General features: G+C 43.4%; 1 protein-coding gene across 2 annotated transcripts in view; it reads right to left on the bottom strand.

Moving 5' to 3' along the window:
* The window catches only part of ATP6V1C2 (ATPase H+ transporting V1 subunit C2), a 21,810-nt gene extending 5,159 nt beyond the window's left edge, over positions 1 to 16,651 (bottom strand). The window contains exons 1-9 of one of the 2 annotated variants that reach the window (XM_063150833.1): positions 16,595 to 16,651; positions 15,430 to 15,647; positions 14,224 to 14,291; positions 7,948 to 8,033; positions 7,341 to 7,370; positions 3,775 to 3,869; positions 2,978 to 3,069; positions 1,283 to 1,381; positions 171 to 239 (exon numbers count right to left, since the gene is read on the bottom strand). In XM_063150833.1, the coding sequence (XP_063006903.1) occupies positions 171 to 239; positions 1,283 to 1,381; positions 2,978 to 3,069; positions 3,775 to 3,869; positions 7,341 to 7,370; positions 7,948 to 8,033; positions 14,224 to 14,291; positions 15,430 to 15,558 (668 nt within the window). In that variant the 5' untranslated portion in view covers positions 15,559 to 15,647; positions 16,595 to 16,651. Of the gene's footprint in view, positions 1 to 170; positions 240 to 1,282; positions 1,382 to 2,977; positions 3,070 to 3,774; positions 3,870 to 7,340; positions 7,371 to 7,947; positions 8,034 to 14,223; positions 14,292 to 15,429; positions 16,242 to 16,594 lie in introns of those variants that run through there. The other variant, XM_063150834.1, reaches the window with a different exon arrangement.

Below are 16,651 nucleotides of genomic sequence, written 5' to 3'. Positions count from 1 at the left end.
CATCTGTACTTTCCTTCAACAAACTAATTTCTATTTGAATTGCAAATACATTAATGTGGAGCCTATGCATTTAGACTAGTGATTTCCTCTAGGATCCACCAGTTTGAGGGGCTGAAACAAGACAGGGATCTCTGAAACAAACACAGAGCTTAATTTGGAATTTCACTTACTTGGTGGAGCGAGGTACTACCATATCTGAGAGTGATTCATAGGTCTTCTGCCACTGTACGTAGCTTGACCTTTGAGCAACACAAAACAGAGCACAGTAAATAAATACTATATACTGGAAAGCAAATATTGATATATGTAGTTAATTATGCTAATTACTTAGGGTAGAAGGGTTGAACTCTTTGTGCTTGGTTATGTCATTAAAATGCATTAAGCCTCTCCTATCCTTTCCTCTCCTAGTTAGCAGCTGAGGAGATGCTTCCCTCAATGCTACAGCCTCAGTCTTCACTTTGGATCTTGGCTTGAGGAAGGGTCAGTATGAGGAAACTGATGGTGGGAAGAACGTGGCACATACTTCCAGGCTGCCACACAGTGTCCCATGCTCCAGGACCCCTGCACAAGCTGCTCTGGTCCATGGGTAGGTGTGCTACATCTGCTATGTGCAATCCCAGAGCTGATCTGGTGCTAGACTGCACTCATGGTGAATGCCAGCCCTGTGAGAAAGGAACAAGGGTATGGTAGGAGTTTGCAAAGAGAGAAGTCTCTTTTTAGTGTGAATAAACTCACATAATGAAGTCAACAAAAGTACTTCAGATAGCTTTTTGTAACCTGTTTCTCAGAGACAGAATAGTGATGGTGCTGTATGTGTGTGTTGGGACAGGGCTATATGGAGAGGAAAAGGTTTGTGTAGGGCTCTGAGGAGAACATGGTGTAACTTCCCCATTGTTAGCAGTCATCCTATGTATGGCCACTTACAAGGGTACAGCCAGCAGAGAGAGATTGTGAGTTGAACAGGTCTAATTCCTTTTAGAGACTGGCTAGGCTGCAGTCAAAATCTGGTTTTCTTTTAGCTCATACTATTCCTATCAGGAGACTGAGAACCCACTCATAACCATGAAGAACCCTCAGGCCAATTGTCCTGCTCCAGCTTTGGCGCAGTCTTTATCTCCCTCTTTTGTGCTAGCACCACTCTTGGCAGAAATTGTTCTTTCTTCTCTGCTAAGGGCTCCACCTGTGTCCCAGCAGGGCAGTCACGAGCTGCCCCAACCTGACCAGGTGTCACCTGGTTGTGGTGCTTAGGCCTGGGACTCAGTGCCACCCTCTGCTGCCTTACTTTGGCACCACGACGAGCAGCGTGATAAGATACTCGGAATTGAGAACAAAGTCTTCTTTGTGCACAATGTCTGCCAGGGTCCGGGTCAGCAGATTTCCCCTGCGGTGAAGAAGACAAAGTAAAAATAACAGTAGCAGGAACTCAGCAGTGGAATACTGGGGGCATTGTGCTGTGGGTGGAGACGCTAATCTATACTGGGGTAGAAGAAGGCCCAGAAAGAGGTGGCTAAAGGACACAGCTATACTTCTTAAATAGCTGTTCTGTTATTTTTACAGCAACTAAAAGACTCAAAAAGTAACTAATACTAAAGGACACAATATTGGTGACTAGAGAAGGCCAGTTTATGCCCTTTGTGCAAAACACACCATTCTGCTGCTATTGTTTTTACAGTAAGGGTGTAAATACTTGGGAAGTGCACATCTGCTCCCAGTCATCACTGCATCTTGTGGGAAGCACCTGCTCTCTCAGGAAGCCTGTTGAGCTGCTGGTGTGACTGTGCTACAGGCAGAGTGAAACATGTAGGTACAGACCTAAGCCATCACAGCAACCTGGCATTCCTGGACTGCTGTGGACCAGCAGGCTGAGACACTCCTGCTGAACAGCAGCGAGAGCAGCAGTCTCATGCACAGGTGGCACCTGCAGGAGGTCTCCACACACTGAGCTCACCTGATCACATTAATTCCTAGGACATGTAGATAGCCAGGGCTGGCTGTATGTGGCTGGAAAGCACTAGGTGTGAAAAGGAGCTCCCCTCCCTGTCACTGGGCAGGAGTGAAGAAGGACCTAAACTATTAGTTTTGGGTTTGAGGTTCCCTGGGCCAGTCTAAATATTAATTAACTAGCTGGTAACTTATTCAATGTTTGTTCAACCCAAGCTATCTAGCACTGGTGGACACCAGAGTTGACAGCATTTAAAGATGGACGGAATGATAACAAGATTGTTCCTGGCCATGAGGTCTCCATTCTTCTCCCTCTGCAAATTGGTGGAGCCCTGGCCAGCAGGCAGCCACCTGTGCCCTGTGCCAAATCCTGAGTAGGAACAATAGTATATATGAGCATGTGTTGGGTGAGGGCTTGCACAGCATCATCTAAGTTGTTTTAAATTTACTGCTTACTGGATTTTACCATTCTCCCTAGTAATATCCTAGGAAAAAAAAAAACCAGGTGTCACCACGGACATAGGCAAAGACCATAAGCAGATGAAGACAGGAGAGAGAACATTTGGGAAGCCTGAACACTGCACTACCTGAACCAACAAAAGGGACAAAAGAAAACAAAAATATAAGTGGGATGCTAATGAGGTGCAGGATCAAGCAAGACAGAGCTGTTTCCTTTGGGAGCTTTGCAAATGCTGTTCAGAACATAGGGCACAGCTTCATGTGGCAAAGGAATCCACCAGTTGACACAGCTCATCTAATTTCTGACTCCCTGAAGTCCCATCAGAGCAAAACAGTTGACTTTTTCCAAGACTGCCTGCTCACAGTGTCAATAAAATCCTATTAGGAACTTCAGTCTCCCTGAGCTGATTTTGAGATATGCTGACCACACCAGCTACCACCTGTTCTCACTGGGTCTCTAAATGCTCAGCATGTTCTAAAGCTGGAAAAGTTGCTCCCACCAGAACACAGCAATGGGTGTGAGCACACACTGCCCACGTTTCGGCCAGCAACAGCATCCCCAATGCAAAATACTTACATCGTTTTCTTCTCCAGGCTTTGCAAATTTCCTTTAATGTTGTTGTACGCAGCTGATCGGGTCTTCAGGTCTGCTTCTATTTGAGTCACTTGCTAAAACAAAGTGAAAAAAGGGAGTCAATGCAGTGCTTGAGGCCTTGCTCTCCCCTCTGTCCCACAACTACCACCTTAACACAGAGACACAGCTGCCAGCTCTCCTAAAACCACCAGCCTGTGGCCAAGAGAGAGCCAGGGTGAGAGATCCCCTGGGGCAAAGGCCTCAGCAGAAAATGGGGTTCAGTCAGCTGCTGCTGTTGGTGTGCTAAAGCTCTACCTAAGGGGCAAGTTCATGGTTTTATTTGTTACCTACATTGAACAACAACACATCATGCCTTTCTGAATGAACTGACAGTGTAAATAATTCATTCAGCCTGAAGGCTTTTGATTTAATGTCAGACTAACAATTTCATGAAAAACACCTCTGAAGTGGAGAATAATATGGCAGTATATGAAAAAAAAAAAAAAAAAAGAAAATTACAATGGAGGGGATTAAAGTGCACAAAACATATCAATGTACTCTAGTGAATCTGATAAAGGACCATATACTTACAGACTGGATAAATTTCAATATATGTATCATTATTATAATTTATACTGCAATAGTAATATCAACTGCTTTAGTACAAAGTGTGTGCTTCTGAGCTTGTTCCTGCCCAAAACAAAGGCAAAGGCTCCTCTCCTACCATAGGGGAGGGATCACAACTAGTCAAAAGACACACTTCCCCATGCTGACATCTTAAAATGTGGAGTACAATTTACCTTTGATAATGCTTCTGATATATTCTTCAGCGGCTGCTTTATAGGGTATTTGGCCATGTCCCACTCAAACCGTGTCAGGTAGCTAATGAGGTCAACTGAAAATAAAAAGAGATGCATGAAAGCAGATAGTGTACCAGATGGCAGGTCAAGCTTTGGGGAGTAGTCCCCAGCTATAGCTTAGGCATAGCTCTGATTAACTTCAGAGCATTAAAAACCAGAAGCCTACTTCTCAATTCTTATAGAGATTTGATCTAGATCAAATATGCACAGATCACCCAATCTAATCAACTTCCTAGACATCTCCACAAGTTAAAAGTTAAATCAAAGATATTTCTTGCATTACACCTAAAAGTACAGAGAAAGTGTAAAATTATCTGTATCAGTGGGACACAGCAGTGTACAGCTACTCTTCTTCACAGTAAAAACAGTTTTGTGTAATCTCAATCTAGATTTCTGCAATATGCCTGAATTTAAACCCAGCAACAGCTATCAGAAAAACGTTGTGCCCAGGATCAGCAGTAATATTCAGGGTTGCTGAGAGCCTGATCAAAGGTACTAAGACTGTAGCAGATGTCACTTCTCTGTGATTCAGTTAAGTGCTCACTAGAAATCAAACAAATGCAGGTGTGATGAGGAATTCCTCACTGACTTTTCACACAAAGGTCCCCATTTCACACAAAGCTAGAGGCTATTTATATAATAGATAAATCCAGTCACAGCATCCAAGAAGAGAAATTCACAGCAAGGAAAGTTGTGCATGCAACCCTCAAAACAAAGCACCCTTGGACCACAGGGACCCACATCATCTTTCCAGAATGAAGGGGAAATGAACACATACAACACCCAGCTCCTAGAACAAGGTTTTCCTGTTTCACTGTTTGAAGATCAAGGGCTCTTAATGTTAGGAAACATTAAGGCTTACATTATGGTACCAAATAAAGAATTCTCCTCCAGCAGCTCATGAAATCAAACAGCTCTTTGTCTGAGTTCTGAGGGCCTTTGGATGCTGAACTCACCACTACAGGGTGTTCTTGCAGACCTTTCTAGGATGGGGTAAAGTCATGCATCCTGCCACAATGAGAAGGGCTGGAACTCTCCCCCCCAGAAAGTTAGGGAGACAAGGGGAAGGCGGCAGGCAGGGTCTCAAGGTCTAGACAAGGAGGCCAGAAGCATGTCACCTAAAGGGTGGGCTTCCTTCCAGACCAGGAGAGTAGACATGGAGAATGTCTGGGAAGTTGCTCTAAGGTGATAGGGAGCAAAACAAGCTCAAGGTGCTAAGCAAAAGGACATGCATGCTGGGGCACTTCAGTGTTCTTTGCTGCCTTGTTCAGAGAGTTAATTCAGTCCCACAGCAAGGTCTGAGCACAATTTCTTATGGGCTGGACTCTGAGGTTTAGTTAAACCAAGATGCATGAGAAGGAATGTGAAAAACTGTGTAATTGCCATACTACCAGGCTGAGGGTACTCTGCAGTCTCATGTGATACTGAATACCCTTGGCAGGAGAGTACTATCCTTTCCATGGGCTTCTCTCACCCCACAACAGAGTCAGTTTACCCTATTAGATTTCCAAAGCATGGAAAATCTTATGTTAGGAGAAATAGGCTTCTTAGCAAGAGATAAACTGCCTGGAAGGCAGAGAGCCCTTGCCATGGCAGTGTTCTCCCCCTCTTGCAAAACCACAGCTGTGTCAATGTCCCCCACATTCAATGGTCAAGAGTCATAGGGCAAAGATTTAACCCTTCCTGCTGATACCCCATCAGGAATGAGCAAATTTTCCTGCACAGGGAGGGTGTAGAAAAGGGGCAAAATGGCAGAAGACTGGGAGAGCTATGACACAGCTGCTGCATGCACACTTCTCTGTTGATGCTTGCTCGTGATCTTTGTGGGGAAGGCAGACAGGTCAAAAATACTTCAGCAACCAAGTTCACACAGCATTTTCAGCACAGGGTACACAACACAAGGATTTCACCCTGCTGCCTTTCTTCTAAGCTTGTGTGCTCAGGCTTTGCAGACACAGGCTCTTTAAAGACAGACACTGACCAATTTATAGCTGATGAGATATAAAAGTTCCCTGAAGAACCTCACATGTCCTTTCTAACCTCACATTCCTTGAATCTCAGCAGCATCCAAATGTTGGGCAGTTGAGCACTGCTTGAGTTCTCAGCCCAGTTTTTCAAGCTCACTCCTGAGTGAACTTGCCAGTGCTAGCTGGCACTGGTGCAGGTTAGTTAAGCAGCCTGATCCTGGGGATGGAACAAACTACTGTGAACACACTAGCACAGCTGTGTTTAAAATGCCAAGCAGCCCCAGCACCCTGATCCTCCTGGAATGGCATCCCTCATTTATGGAACCTGTTGAGTCACTTCTAAAGGGCTTCACCCAGCTGCCCACCCAGGAGAGATGATTCCAACCAGCTCACAGCTGCCCAGGGAACCCACAGCCTGCATGTCTCATAATCCAACTTACATACCAGCTCTAAAACACAATGTTAAATACTTCCTCTCCAAAACACTCAATTCTTCAAAATTGTTATGCTTCCCATTTTGCTTTGTTTTGGGATCACTCTAAGGAATGGCTCCAACTCTTACCAATTTTTTAATTCATTTAGGTTTAACATTTCCATAAATGGAAGAGAATTTGGTACAAATCTTTGAAGGACAGCTTTACTTACATTTCAAGAAAGGTTTTTTATGCTGTTATGATATATTAAAAGTTTCTATATTACACAAGCACACATTTCCCTCTGTAAGAGGAAAATTTGCATGTGGCTGCTTTCAACAGTTATCCACTGGAAAGTTGAGTGTGTGTGTCATGTTAGTTACATGCAAGTTCATGTAACTAAAAGTGCTGTATTTTTTACTATTTTGCATTTTTGTTCCTAAAAATCTAGCAAAAAAACTTTTTAGACACATAGCCACTACCAAACTGCTAGTGGGGTTATATACAAGTGAGCTAAAGCCAGCGTTACTTAAAACAATCTTGGGATGGTCAAATAGTATGAAACAGGACTGTGCAACAATAAATCACGTCTTATAATTTTGGTTCTGATTTCACAGCCTCAAGAAAGTGTTCAACTTTATAGTTCTTTTACTAATCAGAAAGGGAAGGAGGAAGAACTGGTCCAGTAAAGTTGCTGAAGCTTATGAAGACTGACACTGGAATATATTAGGGGAATCCTCATATACTAAAGCTGACTTCATTTTTTAAGATGCAGTTGGTAATCTTAAAAAGGTTAATGCCCTAATTCAGTATGATTTGTTTGGATGACCAACCCCAGACAGAGGAAATTAGTAAGACATGCAAGTAATTTCCATATCCTTCTAATAGAACACATGCAGAGCTGATAGGGAAAAAATGGTGCAAAAAGGGGAAACAGAGGAAATTAATGAAACCTGTTGTTTCTCAAGTCATAGGGATATCGTGATCAAGCTACGAGGTTGTTACTTGAGAAATCCATCGTAACCTGATCACTGTATCTCTACAACCAGACCAAGACTTGTGTCTAGCACTAATATACACAAATGCATGCATGGAACAACACCACAACCATCAGTCCTCAACATACTTTGGAGACATTTCATTTTATCCTTTAGCCCTGAAACACAGTAAATGGGATTATTGTATTTCTCGAACAGTTGCACCCATCAAACATCAGTTTTATATCATTCAAGGACATTTCTAAAAGAACTTCCTCTCCATCCTTTATTAATACAGGTCTGAAGTACAACATTGCAGACAAAGAGAGATGGAGTGTACACTCTTAGTTTATCCAACAGCATCATGCTGTAAGTCTGTAATCAGCATGCATACCACATCCAATTTTGTTGTATTTTTCCAGAATAGCTGGGAAATGCAAATTACTGACAGATCACTGACAGCTGTCACACAACCATACAGAATGTGATTTAGGTGCCCTTAAGAAATCAAGCCCAGGCAGGGCACAGGAGTGTGCTAAATCATGTTAGGAGTGAACAAGGATGTCTCTTACTTTCATCTTCACTCCAAAGTTAGCTTCAGCTGAGAAAAATGGGAGCAGGCTAGACACGTTCTTATAAAATGTTGCTGATGGTTGTCCTTTCTGAAGTGTGAGGGTTTCAATTCCACATATTCATATTCTGAAGCAAGCAAAAGCAGTATCAATGCATTTAAACCCCCACATTCACAGCACCTACCTCCATTGGCCAGAAGATTTTCCTGGACTTTGTCTTTTGAGTCCTCCATAACTTCTCCTATGTACTGGGCTATTTTCTTTATTACACTTAAGTGTAACAAAAGAAGCTTTGTTAGTGAAGAAACAAAATTATTTAAAAACAGTTTCACAGCAATCTAATAAACAGAAATGCCCAAACAAAACATTTCTGAAGCAAGGCAGGTTAATTTGCAATTCAAATTTTAATAAAAAATCTAGGACACAATGGAGAACTCCATGTCTTACCTCTAAATACACTGATCTCTGCAAAAACATAGGTAATGTCATTTTGCCTGTGTTCTGGACTTACAGAATATCAAGATTAAATCTTTTGTACACCTATTTTATGCATAGCAGAAACCAGAAGGCAAGAATGGCAAGAAACTCATGTTTAAAACCCCCACGGCAATGAAGGCAAAGGAGGCTGCATATAGACACTGACTAAAGATCTGTTCCATAGGATGCTAAAGACATCCTTAGGGCTCGCTGAGAAAAGGTTCTCAGAAAATACTCAGGGGAAAATAGCAGTGTTATCTTGTTTGATGGGAATTTCTTTCTTATTCCTTTTCTTTGCAAGACTCCTTCTCTCTTCTCTTTCAGCATGGTGGACAAGACACTCCTTTAAGGTGCAGGAGAGCTAGATTCAAATGCTTTCACCCAGTCCAGAACAGTGATTTGTGCAGAGACTCTCCTAGAGAACACAGTCTCCACTGTGTCATGTAAGGGGGTAGAACATAAGTAAATAAAGATAGTACAGAAAGTAATCTTACCCCCTAAAGAGTTGCAGCTGAGCCCCAATTATTAGAGACTGGGAACAGGCCTGATGTTAACAGGCCACAGCTGTAGCCAATCAGCAGAGTGTTATAAAAGAGTGGATTGGTTGGCTGAAGGGAACAGGAGTCAGTGGCTGCTGTGAGGCCAAGGAAGAGTCAGTGCCTGGAGGAGCTGCCTACAAGAAGCATCAAGGAGGTACAAAACCCTGGCAATATGGAACCCTTGCAATGTAATGGCAATAGAACTCTTGCACTATATATGACAACAAGTGGTGACCTTGACATGATTTGAGAAAAAGGACTCAAATACTAGAGTATATGGCCCTGTGTATTCAGGATTAAACTATATAATCCTGTGGATTTGGGGAAACAGGATTCAGCTATATAACCTTGTGGTTTTGGGGAAAAGGACTTGAATACTAAACTATTGGTAAAATATGTCAATTGCAGCTATTAGTGTTTGTTAAATATGAGTATAAAAGATTTTGAAGATAAGTACTTTGTAAACTGAGAAAAGCTGCAAAACTGAACCAACACTCAGAAATATACATATTTGTACTATAATATATTGTCTGAACACTTGTATAACTCAGTTTTAAATAAAATATATGGATGTGTCATAATGTTAATTTATTTGAATATGCCCTTCTAGAAATGCTGCTACTCTAATTAAAAGGGGGAATTGTAGGGGGGTAGAACATAAATAAATAAAGGTAGTATAGAAAGTAATCTTACCCCCTAAAGAGTTGCAGCTGAGCCAATTATTAAGGGTTAGGAACAGGCCTGATTTTAACAGGCCACACCTGAAACCAATCTGAAGAGTGTTATAAAAGAGTGGATTGGTGGGACTCAGGTGGCTGCTGTGAGGACAAGGAAGAGTCAGTGCCTGGAGGAGCTGCCTACAAGAAACATCAAGGAGATACAAAACAAAAATATGGAACCCTTGCAATGTAATGACAGTAGAACTCTTGTGCTATATATGACAACAGTGCCACTTATTCTTTGCCTGTTTTAAGAAATGGATTAATCGAGTCCCTTCAGCAGTAGTCCCCCCTGTCTCTAGTCAAAGTACCTGTCTCATACAGGCTGCAAGACTCTCTGGTTGTTCAAGTATCCTTCTGCACTCAAAAGTATTCACAGAATTTGGCCTGCAGTTCCCTAACTGTCCTAGGTTGACTGCACCTTGTATAGAGCCCAGAAGCCACAAGGTTACTGCCTGACCATTAAATTGGCAGAGACACAAAGTGGACATTATCCTTGGCCTTGTGACAGGGAGTGCAACAGCAGGTTTCACTTCTGCTTCATTTCTCTTTCTTTCCTTACTAAGAGGAGACTGCTACAGCTGCAGATGAGCTGGAGACTGAAAAGGCATCTACAGTGTTTGGACAATGTGGTGTTGTGACCAATCCTGTGGTTTTCAGGAGCAGAAAAGAGACTTTGGGTCAGGTATACATACCACAAAAGTGTTAGAAAAGAGGATTTTTCTTTCATGTGCTGCAAAGCAGTTGCATTTATCTTTGTTACTGTGAAGAAACTTAGAGTCTTGGAAAAGGTTTTCCAGTCCTATGACAGCTAGGAAAAGTCTGAGATTGTTGATGCTGCCAAGAATGCAGTACTCAAAATTTGTGCTATTTGGGGTCAATTCAGTCTGAAGAAGAGATGATCTTGTGACTTCAATATATAAAGGGCTCCTATAAGAAAGTTGGACAGAGGCTTTTTACCAGTGCCTATAGTGACAGGACAAGAGGCAACAATTTTAAACTAAGAGAAGATTTAGACTGTATATAAAGAAATTCTTTACTATGAGGGTGATGAGGCATTGGCACAGGTTGCCCAGGGAAGTTGTGGATGCCCAGCCCCTGGAAGCATTCAAGGCCAGGTTGGATAGGGGTTTGAGCAATCTAGTATAATGAAAGGTTTTCCTGCCTATGGCAGGGGGTTGGAACCAGAGGATCTTTAAAGTAGCCTTTCAACCCAAATCATTCTTCCCATGACCCTGGACAGATGCAGTTCAGAGTGCCTGTAGGAGGAATCTATACCACTGTGCTCTAGTTCACCTCCCTTTCTCAGAGCTGCTGCAGTGTTTCACCACCTGCCTGCAGCCCCATAGGGACTCATCTGGAGGTTGTGAGGGTACAGCACATGTCTCCCACACTCAGGCTGTGGGGGGGTTGAGGGATCCAGGCAAAGCTTCCCTGACAATTGCAGCTTTACTAAGCACTTCTGCAAACTTCAGCTTGTAGCTAGAGCTGGGTTTTGTCTCCTTCACAATGCTCCAAGAGCCCAAAGAACACATAATGAGACAGCAGTTGGTAAAACCAACAGCATAGCAGAGGTTAAAGACATTATGGAGAAAGCAGTTCACAGGGACATGTATAAACCAGGAGCTTCTCCAAAGGGCCTGAGCTGCTTTCAGGACTCTTGAGTGCATCTGGTGGCTGACTGACAGGTGGGAGACAGCTCTGGCCCCTCCATGGATACAGAGCAGGGGACAGGTGTGTGCTCTCATGCACCTGACAGTCCTACCTGCCCAGGCAAGGCTTGGCTCCCTTCCCACCCACACATCCCATGGTCCCCGCAGCAGGGTACAGCCACACTGTGTGTAATACACTGTGCCAGAGGAATGTTCTCCAGTCCTGCCTTAGCCTCTGTGCCTTGCATTGCATCCTGTGAAAGCAAGTGAGATTTGCTCACCCAATATATTTCCCATGCAAAGACAGAACCTATCCCCTCCACACCACTGATGTCTGGAGCAAATGACAGGAATCAGACCCCTGGAGGAGCCCCACTGACTACACTGACATCCAACAATAGACAGTTTTCACAGCTAAGTATCAGATCTCTGCCTTTAGATAAGATGAATCCCATTTTGTGCAAATATCATGATCAAATGACAGTTTCAGCAAAACTGCTTCAAGAAGTAGTAATAAAAATCTGTAGAGGGAGTAACTCTATTTAACCTACTATTATGTCTTGTGCAATGTCTTTAGCTTCCAAAAAAACGTCTAACACACTTTAAATGATACTGAGAAAGAAAGGGTGCTACCCACCCAGGCCTTCAAAACACTGCAGGGAGCAGAAGTCCTGCAATCTGAGGCCACTCCCAGGTATGCCACTGACCCAGCACCAGAGAGAACCCCTGGGTAAGAGTGACCCAGGAAACTGTCAGCTTTTGAGAGAGCTCCATGCTACCACAGGATGACATGGAAAAACACTCCTCCTCCCTGTGTAAATAAATAATAAAAGTATGTGGAAACAATAGCTCCTGCAAACTCTTGCCCCTTCTCTGCTGTCCTGGCAGGAGGCAGTGCTGACAGGTTTGCACTGCCTGGCTTTACTGGCAGCTGTGTTTATCCAGCAACAGTTCAGCAGGCAGCTCTTTCACAGAACCAGGAACATAAATGCTCAGGTCATCTGAACAGGCTTGTAACCCTCTGGATGCCATTTACTTCAACCAAGTGAGAGTGCCTGGCATTTTAACCATTGAATCACAAGGGTTTATACATAAAACCTGAGGCATTTATTTAATGCAAAATGCTTTTGTAGGTCCTTGTGGGACTCAGTCTGCTAATACCTCTGATTATTCTGTTATTCTCTGTTACTACTCTAATGCATATTTCTTATTTTTCAAAACATATTTCTTATTTTTAAATCTTGTTGATCTTGACAGGCAAATGAGACAAACAGGAAGAGTCCTTGCCTCAGCAGATTACAGTGGATGGGCCTCACTGACCCCTTTGCTCCGTGTCCCCAGAGCCCATCAGAGGGTAAGAGTCATTACTGACATTAAAGGGACAATTAGTGCAGTAAAGTGGTGTTCAGCTTGAACAAGCAGCTGTATCCTGCTGGCAAGTAAAGACAAAGATAACAGGAGCCAGTGAGCCTAAGGAGCTCTTACTGATATTTCACTTCTAACTGCCCTCCATGATCTTACATGGATTCTGAACTCAGCTTTTCAGAACTCCTAATGCTTCACAAAGCTGGGAATTAGTTATGCCTTTCTGAAAAATCAGTTCTGATAATTTCTGGCAGCCCTCAAACCCAGAACACACAGCTGCTTCCTATCTGCTACCCTGATTAGAGACACAGAATCACAGAATATTCTGAGTTTGAAGAGATCCACAAGGATCATCCAACACTTTCCATTAGAACAGATAGCAGGTATGGGCACTGTCTCTTCCCAAATTTGCCCCCCTTTCCACTTCCTCAAGAATCTCTACAATTGAAGAAGAAGCTGGAACATGTTACAAAGAATATGGGGCAGTATCTTTGGCAGGGTCACAATGGAGATGGTTTTGTTGATAAATTAGGTTGCTTTGCCTTGCTTAAAGTCCTGAAGCATTAGTATGGTTTAGTTTTAGGTAGTTCTGTGAGAAGCAGGGTGTTGGACTCAATGATGGTGATGGGACCGTTTCAACTCGAGACATGAATCATATCTATGATTCTAAAAGATCCATCTTGTGTGCAACCCAGAATTATCATATGCAATCATTCTAATACAGCCCTTGTGTAGCACTAGGAAAATCAGGAAAAAAAATGCTATGGAGAAATGTATTCTAGCAGACCAACATTCACCTAAACTGCCTAGCATAGATGCGTAGTTTATATCAGGGTTTCTGTATTTCTTTGCAACTGCCACACAAAGATCTATGAAAGGATTGAGCATATTTAGACAAGAAAATGCTTATCAGTCTGGACTGGGAGAAAAAAGGCAAAAAGACCCAGAGCTAATGCATGTGTCTGTGACCAAAACTAGGTAAGCTGCCAAAGCAAAAAGTAGAACAAAGCAGAAAAACCCAGCAGCTTATACCTTCACTCGTCATTTTCTTTGCTTGCTGTACTACATTATTCTTTTGTATGCCCAGGTCAGTTTGTCCCAAAAGGCAAACCTGGTAATTGTCAGCAAGAAGATCATGTGAGTCTTTGCTTAAGTAGGTTTGATGCAATATGAGTCAATATTCTGGTTTTTAAGGAGTTTAAAAGCCTGAGAGGGAGCAGTCTGGACTTCATTCAAACGAATATAATCATTAGAGGTCCTCTATCTAGTTGAAAAGGGATAGAAGGTTCAATAGAAATACTCTGTCAAAACAAGATCAGGGAGGGCTTCACATTCTCTAAATGTTGTTTTATCAAGTTTCTGGATGAGGTGGGAGGATGTTCTTTAAAACAAAAGCACGAAACAACCCCACAACCCACCATTTAAAACAGTTTCCTTATGAAAAACAGCTTCCCTAGCACTGCCACTTGAATGGATTGCTGTGCTGACAAAGCAACTGTGGATATAATTCATCTAAATTTTAAGGAATGAGTCCTTCTTTGTGATAACTCCATGACAATCAACACAAGGGTTAAACAAAGCCTATCCACTTTAGTCCAGTTGTAGTCCAGGCTGAACTGAGTCAGACCAAGGTGAACACAAGGACATACCATCCCATAAAAACAATGTCTGTTTCTCATTTGTAGGTGGTAAATAAGATCTATTTTACCTTTCAGCAAAGGTATCAAGTTTTCCCAACTCATCTGACAGACCAACAAGAGCATCCAGTGTCCCCACCTGTGCAAAAGATGAGAATTAGGTGAAAGATGCACAACTCTGTCTAAGGCTTCTGTTGGCAGAGCCTTAAGGGGACTGACTTGTCCTTAGTACACATGAATTTAACAGTTTGGCAGAAACTTATTTACTTGGTGGAAAATAGTAGCAATTCCTTTACCCAAGAACTAGGGCATAAAAAGCCTTTTCCAATAAAGGAAAAAAGTATGTGTAATCTCAGGATTACACGTCAGTGTCTTTCTTCCTGTTTTTGTCCTCTATCATCAAGCTCCATAGAATAGTCTTAACCAGACAAAACAGTGACTGGAAATGCACACAAATAATGCACAGATACAAACAAGTCACATGTACTAAGAGAACAAAGGGAAGCAGCACTTATTCAAAAGGGGGTGTCTGTGTTCTCTGTTATTACCAAAGCAAGTCTCTCAAAGTCATTTCTGACCAACATCTGCTTTTTGAATCACTGTCAGTCATAACCTCATATTTATGGTATTGCAGCCTATTGCCAAACCTTTTCTTGTAATGTTGCCAGCTCAACATTATGTTGGGTCAATCTAAGAGAGAAGAAATAAATTTTACATAGGACAAATAGAATGCAAATGGACATCTTCAGATACTCCAAATGCTTTACTTCCTTCAACATAAGCAGACTCTCACCACCACCAGTGGGGTAAGGTCCACAGATATTAAAAATAAGGTCCATGGATGATAAAAATCTTATCAATCTCTTTGTTGTGCACACAAAAAAGCAACACTCTTTTCTCTGTCAGTAGTCTTGCTGCCATGGCTGTGGATAGTCAGCTGCTCCCTTTGCATTAGCAATCCAGGATGTACCGTGCTGTATGACTTTCATGACTAGGAGCACATTGTACATGGAATGCAATAGATCAGCTATTTAACATCTCACTCATGTTTACTCCTTATACATCTACCCTTCCAATGTGAAGCTCAGCTTCAAGAACAATGACTTATTTCTCTCTGATCAATTTTCAGTTGACTGAACACAACTCATCCCCCAACCATAGGCTCCTTCTACCCCCTGCATATTATCCCAAATGATAAATCTCGTATTTATGCCAAAAGTCTTTAGCACTGGCTAATGCTGCTGTTTTGCCCATACACAAACCCCTTCCTCACTTACCTTTAAGTCTGGAATATGGAATTTACTGTTGCTGGACAGGTTGGATTTAGATGTCACAGTGTTCATTCTCTCCCATGCCTGCAGATTTGTTTTGTCTCCTGGGGCAGAAATTAGCCAGAACTCTGACATGATCTAATATTTTCCCTTCGCTGCTGGTCACTGTAGAAACTCAAAGCAGGTAAGTGGCTAAAAGAGCACCACACAGAATGTGTCCTTCCCTAAGAACAGAAACAGTTAGGACAGATCACTGATTTCTTTTCTTCAGAAACACCAGGAGAGTGAGTCAGTTGTGCATCTCAGGCTGAAATGGAACATGACCTTCTCCAGAATGTCACGGAAAGAGTGTGGCTGTTCCTTCCTTCTCAGGATTGTTCCATCCAGTTTCTGCATGAAGAAATTAAGCTTCCTCCTCCCCTTTTCCCTCCCAGCCTGTTCCGTTTGCCTTGCGCTTTAAGTTCAGTGCCTGTTGGGGAGTTTGGGGGCTTCACCAAACCACCCAAAAGTAATAATGAATTTCCACTTGATAAATATTCTCTCTCAAATTGTTGGACATTTGCAAGGAAAAATTAAAGCAAGACCGCTGCTAAACATAGAGGCTGCAAAAGGTGCCACTGGCAGCACAGAATATTGCTGTCCTCTGTGTTTTTTCTTCCCAGGCTCGATAGGAAGGAGCTGGAGGAAGGCAAGCCCTGGCGTACCGGGACAGTATCGGCAGAGCCACACAGATGGAACTGTGGCGAGAACAGAGGGACAACTACTGTGGCACGAAGCAAAGAGATGAGGGCAGGAGAGCGAGCAGCTGGCACCACACCGCAATCCTCCGTTCCTTCCCGAGCTCCCGCGGAGCATCCCCGCCACACGTTCTGCTCTCAGGTGTGCGGGACAGGCGGGTGCGGCACTCGCCCCTCGGCACCCGCGCCGGGCCCGAGCGCTGCCAGCCCGTCTGTGAGGGGAGCCGGGGCTCCGCGGGGCACTGCCCGCTGCTTTACCAGTCCGCTGCTTTACCAGCCCGCTGCTTTACCAGCCCGCTGCTTTACCAGCCCGCTGCTTTACCTGCCCGCTGCTTTACCAGCCCGCTGCTTTACCTGCCCGCTGCTTTACCTGCCCGCTGCTTTACCTGCCCGCTGCCTCTCCTGCCCGCTGCCTCTCCTGCCCGCCGCTTTACCTGCCCCTGCCGCTCCTGCCCGCTGCCGCTCCCGGCCCTGCCGCTCCCCGTGCCCGC

Source organism: Melospiza melodia, chromosome 3, assembly GCF_035770615.1.
Source record: "Melospiza melodia melodia isolate bMelMel2 chromosome 3, bMelMel2.pri, whole genome shotgun sequence".
NCBI classification, from domain to species: domain Eukaryota; kingdom Metazoa; phylum Chordata; class Aves; order Passeriformes; family Passerellidae; genus Melospiza; species Melospiza melodia.
Note: the sequence above shows the minus strand (reverse complement) of the source record. Positions and strands in the feature narration are given on the sequence as shown.